The following is a 9,085-nucleotide window of genomic DNA, read 5'->3' on the forward strand; positions in this document are numbered from 1 at the left end:
CTATTCTCCATTTTACAGTTTCATCCATTCAAAGATTCTCAGAAATTCTAAATAATGGTAAATGTCAACTTTGACAAATAACAAAGTTTGATCGTTCTTTTCGAGCGATACAATACGATAAAAACAATGGAATGTTGCATAGTTCGGATAAAACAGAATTCTCGTTATTCGATTTTTTTCGAACGATAACGATCATTTCTCGGCTCGACATCCAACACTAGTTCAAAGCTTTTCAAAATAATCGACTCCATGAAGAATTAGAGATTATGGTTCAAGTAATTTATTCGTTTCTTAAAATTCATTGTGGTATATCATTTTTATTTTTCATTAATGGTTTTTTTGTTACAAATTAGAAAATATAAATGAAAATCATAAAAAATTTTACTTCCAAGTGTCAACTTGAAATTTTAAAAAATTCACTTATTTGAACTAAAATTAATTATTATTTATTATTTTTGAAAATTGTAATAAAATTCGCGGAGACAAATTTATTAAAATTGATTGACTTTGTTACTCCATTAGATAAATTTTATTTGATTCGCGAGTTTCTCTATTAAAAATACACGCTATTACCGTTCACGTAAGTAATACATAATAAAATTACACTACATAAAAAATAATAATTTGCATATTTTAATACCAAATATATGCAGTTCGATTAAAATATAAATTTAGTTAGAGTATCTAATTTTATGGTTATTTAAGTTAATTTTTTCAAAACAATACAGATAAATATTAAAAAAAAAAAAACTTGTACATTTGAAGAAAAAGGCTTCGGAGATGAGAAATGAATTTTTTTCACATTTATTCACATTATGGCAGAATTAAAATATATTTTTTGTGAGTAAAACATACAAACTTCACACCGTAATTTTATAATGTCATCAAAACAATCTTTCAATCTCATTTGTATATCAGTATATTCATTCAATCATTTCCCAGTAAGAAACGAAAAATTGAAAAGTATTAAAAAGATTCTATTCTTTTGAATGCCATTTCTGTCCAATACTTTTCTATCCAGTGAGAGCAATATAAATAGTAACGATATCAATCCTCTTGAATACCCAGTAAGAAAGCAAAGATTAAGAAGCATTAAAAAAATTCTATCCTTTTGAATACCATTTCTGCCCTATGCTTCTGAATTCCGCGACAGTAGTATAATAATATAATACTAATATTGTTGACATATAGAATGTTCAATTACTTTTAAATAACTGCACTCATGAATTTATTTGCTATTTTAAAAAGAAATAATTATTAAATTATCAGTTAAGAGGGTTAAAAGTGTTTAAAGGTCTCTGAAATTTTTAGGTTATGATTTATTGTCTAACAGAATAACGGACCTGACTCGTTTAAATGACGTTAAATTGGTAAACAATCAATTTTTCAGCAAGTTTTTCTTTGAACACAAACACTTTTTACAAAATCTGCCACTGTATGTATCTTATAAATTACAAAAATCCAGAAGATTGCTTGAATGCATGCAGAAACGCGGTTCCAATGAAAAATTGAAAAGTGATATAATGACAGGCTGTAATAATTTCGGATGGGATTGGAAAGCATTCAGAAAAAAATTTTGTCTTTGTTAAAAATTACAAAAAGAATTGAATAGCATTCATTTTTAGACGAAACGTGGTCCTATCATGGTATAGAAAAGTATTGGACAGAAATGGCATTCAAAAGTATTGGATAATTTCTACTACACCATACAGAGTTTGAATTATTTCAATCCTTTTCAATTTTTCGTTTCTTACTGGGTTAATAAACAAGAAAGCGTTGGAGATGAAATCGACTTTTTACTCGGACCATAATTTAAATTTCAATTATTTATAAAACAATAATTTTCCTTCTTTTTGTATATAATGTTTAGGAAAAGTAAACATCAGATTCTTAGAAGAGTAGATTTTAGAAAATTAATCGAGACATAAAAAATGTCAATTTCAGAAGTATCACCGCATACACTTTTTTTAACGATTGTTTACATTGTTTAACCTTTTCAGTCATTACGTATGTAAACACTATAAGTTGGGACTATGTCGAGTACGGGCGACCTCAAAGAATGACGTTTTTTCGATAAATAAAAATAAAAAGCATACACACCCGCCCAATAAGAAAAATGTGAAGGTTAAAGCTTTTAAAAGGGACTTGTATACAAAAGTCATCAATTCAAAAGAAACTTTTCGAAAATGCTACGATAACATCCGACAATTGTAAGTATTAATTTGATTCAATTAATTTCCCCGCCACAGAAATTATAACACGATTTATAGAACAATATATTAATTAGGAAAGGTAAATTATTTCGTCATAAAAAGATAATTAATCATAACCTCCAATTCATAACAATTTAAAAAGGTGGGAATTAAATCGGAAATTCTTTAAAAATTAAATTTTCTAAGTAAATTTAAAATGAAAGGTTAGTTATGTAGTTTCTATATATATATATTAGAAATAATTACTAACTTATGATACATAACAACAAATAAAAGTTATTTTAATTGTTGTAATTCTTATGTAAAGAATGTGGTACGTATATTGTTATTGCAGGCCTCGCCCTCTATTAAAATAATTTTTTTACAATTTGCTACTATTCTGATACTTTTTCATATATGTGACAATAAAACAGGGTGTCTAATGATCTGGAAAACCGGGAATTTTAATTAACCGGAAAGTAACCGTTAATTTTTTCCTGAACCGGGATTTTTTTAATTTTGCTTGAAACTTTTTTTTTTATAATAATTTGTTCAAATAAAAAATGTTTTGTTTCAATTTTTTGTTGAATACATTTATGTAAATAGATAAGCTTAATTTGAAATTTAAAAAGATAAACCGAGAATTAACCGGTAATTTTCTGAAACGAAATTAGTAGATACGCTGTAAAAGCTACTTTTTTCACAAATTACATTAATTTAAATTAGCTAATAATTGAATAGTGAATTTTTGAAAAGGGCTTACTCAGAGTTATTACATATTTCACTTTTTTTTGTATTTCTTGCATTATTACACACATTCAGCGACGTTTTTTTTAAAAAACAAAATTACATTCGAGATATTTTTAGCGGAGAAAAATGTATTAATAGTACATTTTGCAACACCTGTTACCGAAAAAGTTACTTTTATACTTTTCTAAGTAATAAATATAGTTTTATGTTGATTATTGTGTATATTATGCTGTTTACAAGAAAAGTGTACTGAAAAGTAATCAAAAGTGGGCGGGAAAGTACACATTCCTGCACACTTTTAAATGTGTAGAAATTTACCACTTTCTGCTACATTTATGTGAAAGAAAAGTTTTTATTTTCCAGCAGGTGTTGCACAAAGTATGATTTCCTTTGACTTTTAACCTTAGATTATATGTTTTCTAACCCAATGCGAAATTGTTTTTGAGCTCAAATAAATTTATTACATTATAAAAATAAATAAAAAAATAAAATATCTGTTAAAATTTCAAAAACCGAGTTGATCCCTTTTCGAAATTCACAATTCAATTTGAATAAAAAAAAAATTCTTAAAAATTTTAATGCAAAAAAAAATTAATTGTTTATAAAAAGAAAATTTTACATTCCATTAAAAAATATATATATGTACTAATTTAATTAGAGTATACATATAGATTACAAAAATTCTTTATTCTTTATTTTTCTTATTTCGCCATTTTTTGCAAATATTTCTAGACATGAGGAAGCTTCAGTAAGTGCAACTTTTGCGCAATGCGAAAACAGTATGTACAAATGGAGAAGGAAGTTTACACTACCAAAAGTAGAATCATTAGCAGCATATGGTGTTTTAATAAACTCCAATGAATTTCAACATTTAAAAAATCATCGTAATGGCTCTCTGAATATTTCATCGGCTGTTGGAGTTAACGGGGACGTGTCAATTGTATTCGTGGACATCAATTTCGCAAATCAAGTTTGCCAACATTGTCACTTATCTATTGACGCAACCTTCAAAGTGGTACCAAATGTACCAGAAGCTTCACAATTTTTAATACTTCGAGCAGAAACATTCAACCACGTAAATATAATTACTTTGTTAACTATTTTTAATTTAAAGAAAAAGAAAGTAAGATAATTATAAGACATCATTTTTCAAACAGATCACCCGAAAATAAAAAATTTAATGCTTAACCCTTTTAATGTCACTAACTTCTAAACGCAGAAAAAAACTGAACACAAAATGAATCAGAAAATTGATTCATTTTGAGTAAGCTTTTTCAAATTATAAATTGACAAAGTAATAAATTAAAAAAAAAATTAATATTATTCCAGAAATCTAAATTTTTTCTCACACACTTGTTCAATTTTTTGTATTTTGACGTGACGCAGTAAATTTTTTTCTTTGCTTAGGGACTTTTGGGAAATCTGCATACGTATACCTTGGATTCCGCTCTCCAAGGTTATGTGGGGTTGATAAAATGAAAAAAAAATATAAAAATAATATTAAATAATAAATTAAATAAACTGGCGACTTACTGCCAACCCCGACCTCCGTTCCCTGCGTCGATAGTTAAATTTTTTTAACCATTTCAGTGACAAAGCGGAATTTACAGCACAACAATATAATTTCCCTTACACGTAATTAATTTAATTTAATAACTGAAAAAATTTACGATTTTAGTAAAAAAATTTACTAAGAAAAATCAGTTCTGTTGATTAAAAAATTTAAAAAAAACTTTGCAATTTTTATATTTGTATCTGTTCTAAAAGAAAAAATTAAAATTAAAACACAGGGAAATAATTATTTCAACAAAATTTTATCTAAAAATAAAACATGTACAACTAGATCTTTCAGAAATGGTTAAAAACCATAATTGTAAGTAAATATTTAATTGCATTAAATATAATTGTTCAGTACAAAAGTTATTTTAAAACCCTGACCCTCCTTTTAAGACTGAGTACACAATAGGTTAAAAAATAAGTGGCGTGGAGTGTACGATAGTGAGGTCAGTGTTGACACTTTATTTTTTAATCTATTTTATCGATTAACAATAATTATTATTACTAATTAAATACTTATTATTAATTTTTTACAGGGTGTCTAGCGTCCGGGAAAAACGGGAAAACCGGGAATTTGCCGGGAATTTAGTTCGACCGGGAAAAACCCGGGAATTGAAAAAAATATCCGGGAATTTTTGGAAAGTTTCGCTAATTTATTAAAATCTATAAAAAAAATTCAATTTAAGATATAGTTCTCTGGCAGCTACTCTTTTAAAAATTAATTTTTGATAGATTTTCTTCATATTTTGAGAAAATATTTCTTCGGGTACCCTTTAAAGGTGGTAAAAATTTTAAAACCTTTTGCCATGTCAAAAAACGAGATATTGTGGTTGACATTTTTTATTTTTAACATAATCGCATGGAAAAGTAAAAGTTTGAACTTGAATAAGTCAAAATTTAGCATCGCAAAGGGTTTTGAAATTTTTACCACAATTAAAGGGCACCCGAAGAAACATTTTTCCTCAAAATTTGAAGAAAATAAATTTTTACAAGTGTATAGAAGCCGGAGAACTACCTTCAGTCTTATATTTTTCAAAAATTTTAAAAAGATATATTATAGGTAATAGTCAATTTCACGTTAAATTTCAGTTCACATTTTCAATTAGGATGAAAATATATTATTGTAAATCTATTTTTTCATTTTTTATAGGTAACGAAATGTTTGGATTTTTAAAAGTAGACTTATTTTCAATTATCTACAACTCTAAAACTATTGAATTTAGAAAACTTAAATTGAAAGTTTAAATATAAATCCTAATGTTTTTAACTTATTGCAGTTGAACCTCAGTGACTTTTAATGTAAATATCTAAAAGAATACATAAATGCCATTGGATGTTGCAAAATAATTCCGAAACGATCATTTATATAAACGAAAATAATTGCAATTTCTATTATTCGAACTTTTGATTATCTGAACCAAATCCTGCCTGAATTAGTTCGGATAATTCAGTTTTCTCTGTATTTAAAAAATTATGAAATTTTAATCGTATATAGTCATTAATGTCTTAAAAATAAATCCGGGAATAATTTAGTTTTAGGTCCGGGAAATCCGGGATTTTGCCGGGAATTTGAAAATCATAATTCGCTAGACACCCTGTTTTTTTATAAATAAATAATTACAAATAATAAATGTATTTCCTGAGTGTTATTTTTGTCTCTTCGTTTCTGTACTTATAAATATGTAAGTGCAATAGAAATCATATTGTCATGTTTTTATGATAAACAAAAAGCACAATTTTTATAAACATTGTATGCATAATCAATTTAAAAGAATTTTAAAATAGGAAAAATTTTAAATAAAAATTTTTATTTTGAAAGGTTTTATGTTTAATATTAATAAGAATTTACATAATATTTTGCATTAATTGTAGAGCATTCCATTCGCTTGGGCATTGATGGAAAGAAAGTCTACAGGCTCGTACACAGCTGTTTTAGAGGAACTAAAACGGTTGCTTCTAAATTTTAATGTAGTGGAAGCAATGTGCGACTTTGAGACGGCTCTGAGAGCAGCATTACGAATAGCGTTTTTTGGAGTCGAAACACATGGGTGTTTGTATCATCATGTAAAGGTAATTATTTTAGTTTAATTAGATATAAAAAACATTATTAATTTTTTTAATTTCTTTGTTAACTTAAAGATAAATAGTAAAATTTGTTTTTTTAACAAAGGTTTATTTAACGTAATTATTAATAATATATAGTTCTAAAGAAATGCATAAAAAAGTTTATTTTAAAATTTTTATTAAAAATTCAGCTGTATATCGTGTCTCAAATATCTTTGGCTTAATTTAACAAAAAGTGTCATTGTAATAAAATAAACAAAAAATAAAACAACATTTTTTTCTAAATATGTTAAGAAGTAAAAAAATTATGGTTTTTACGTACTACTTGTTCCTGGTATATACAAAATATAAGAAAAGAACAATTTTTCTTGAAAATTATAATTAAAACATTATAATTTTAAATATTTTTACCAAAAACGTCAAAAATAATTTTTAATCTAACATTGTATTTTATTTAGAAAAACGTAATTCCAATAGTTCATAAAAATTAGTATAACTATGAAAACAAATACATTTTATGTTATAATTATTTTAAAAATATGTAGAGAAATATAATATAGTATACAATTTGATAATATACCTATATTTGATTTGTGGTTAGAAGAAAATCAAAAAGTTTTTATAATTTTTTATTTATTCTAATTTTTAATTACAATTAAAATATGACAAATTGTTTTATTTTTAGTGTAATTGGGGAAACGTGAGAACTCTACATCTGGAGGAATTGCTGATAGAGTTCCCTGAGTGCCATAATTTCATAAGATTAATCATGGCACTTCCTTTATTGCCAGCAAATGAAATTGCCAATGTTTATAGAGAACTTAAAAACTCCTTGAGTGATGAAGCAAAAGTCCACTTAGGACGATTCTTTATCTATTATGAACGCCAATGGACCAACAGAATTACACCCTCCGGTTACACTGTTTTCGGCCTGACCAAACGCACAAATAACGATTGCGAATCATATAATAGAACCTTGAAACAGCGATTTAAAAATCAGACTGATATTTGGGATTTTACGAGTATGTAATTCATTATTTTCGATTTAATTTTAACCCTAGAAGGGAAAACTGGGAATGATTAGACACCCAAAGAGAAGTTTAAAGTATGTTCACTACTTGATCACTCTTAAAGTGTCTCTATTTATCTTTTAAAATTGAAAAATTAAATTTTTAACCTAAAACCATATTTTACTTTTAGTGTGATTACAATAAATTTCTAAAATTAAAATGAAATGTTTGTAAAAATTTGTTTATAACCTAATTTTTTGAAAATTTGAATTAAAAACAAATTTTTTCAAAACCTTTTTTACCACTGTAAAAACTAGATTTTTTGCATTGAAGTATAATATACAAAAAATAGAGATTGTGTGAATAAGTTTTTTAAAATAATTTTTCAAATTCTTTACTTATGAAGGCTACTAAAAGAAATAGTTTTTTTTGTATGCGTCATCAAAAATTATTTATATTTTAATTTTTGATGAGACAGAATAAAATACAATTTTGTAGAATCAATTTATAAATAAACAATTAACAAAATGTTTTGAAAATAAAAAATTTATTAAACAAAAATTTTATTTGTATATAACACTAGGAATAAAATGATATAATTTATTTTTACAAATTAAATTTTAAATTTGAGGTGATTTACTGATTGCACTTAAAAAATTGTCCAATTCCGTTTTTAGAGCTTAAAGCTATTTTTTATAAATTGGTAATATTTTTCTCAAAATGGACAAATAAGGTTGTCAATTTTTTTTCGTCAATACACTTTTTTCCAAAAATAATAAATTCAATTTAAATTATGAAAATTCTTTCAACCGTACATTAAGATTTAAAATTTTTTATAATTAGATAAATAAATAAATATAAAATTTAAAAAATTTTCAATAACTTTAATATTAAATGAAATATGTTAAAATTCCATTCCACTAACCGTTAGGGGATACTTTTAGCACCAAATTAAATTAGATATTTCAGTTAATTTAATTTAATTTATATATTCTTATGTTCAATAAGATTTTATTGATAATAATTATCCTAAATTATCTTAACATACATTATATTCTATAATTTTAGAGACTCTTGCTGAGCACCAGAGTGGACTTTTAATAGATTTGAAATCCCTCGAAGAGGGCAACAGAATTACAACATTAAGAAAATGTAATGAAGTATTAAAAGACCAAAAGATTTTTGACGCGTGGTCAAAATTGAGTCAACCAGGAGGCTACTCACGAAGACAATTTCTGGAAGAAGTATCAATTATTTTCATTGACCCAATTCAAACTCTTCTGAATGAAGAATAAATCCGATGCTTGCGTATATCATTTACATTAATTTAAATATATCTTGCCAACAAAATTATTACTTTTTTCAATTATACTTACTTCATTTTACAGTTTTCTTCGCTCATACGCACAAACATAATTGTTGATAAACTAAAAATTTAAACTGTTTAAAAATGTATTCTTGCCAATAAAATATTTAAAAGAAATTATATTTTTCTATTGTCCTTACCTTATT

At 25.5% G+C, this 9,085-nt stretch overlaps 1 protein-coding gene across 1 annotated transcript; it reads left to right on the top strand.

Moving 5' to 3' along the window:
- The first annotated feature begins 3,723 nt into the window (after positions 1–3,723).
- On the top strand, positions 3,724–8,868 carry LOC122502060. Its single transcript, XM_043611930.1, has 4 exons — positions 3,724–4,017; positions 6,372–6,569; positions 7,249–7,585; positions 8,642–8,868. The coding sequence occupies exons 1-4, from the start codon at positions 3,724–3,726 to the stop codon at positions 8,866–8,868; spliced, it is 1,056 nt and encodes a 351-aa protein (XP_043467865.1).
- Positions 8,869–9,085: the final 217 nt, after the last annotated feature.

The sequence above is a fragment of the Leptopilina heterotoma genome, unplaced genomic scaffold (genome assembly GCF_015476425.1).
Source record: "Leptopilina heterotoma isolate Lh14 unplaced genomic scaffold, ASM1547642v1 Lhet_1055, whole genome shotgun sequence".
Classification (NCBI taxonomy): Eukaryota; Metazoa; Arthropoda; class Insecta; order Hymenoptera; family Figitidae; genus Leptopilina; species Leptopilina heterotoma.

Bases quoted from the DNA above. Each gene is read 5' to 3' on its own strand.
- LOC122502060 (XM_043611930.1), top strand. From the start codon at position 3,724: ATGTACAAATGGAGAAGGAAGTTTACACTACCAAAAGTAGAATCATTA. The intron at 6,570-7,248 runs GTAATTATTTTA...TTTTATTTTTAG, and splicing joins GTTTGTATCATCATGTAAAG to TGTAATTGGGGAAACGTGAG. The intron at 7,586-8,641 runs GTATGTAATTCA...CTATAATTTTAG, and splicing joins TGATATTTGGGATTTTACGA to AGACTCTTGCTGAGCACCAG.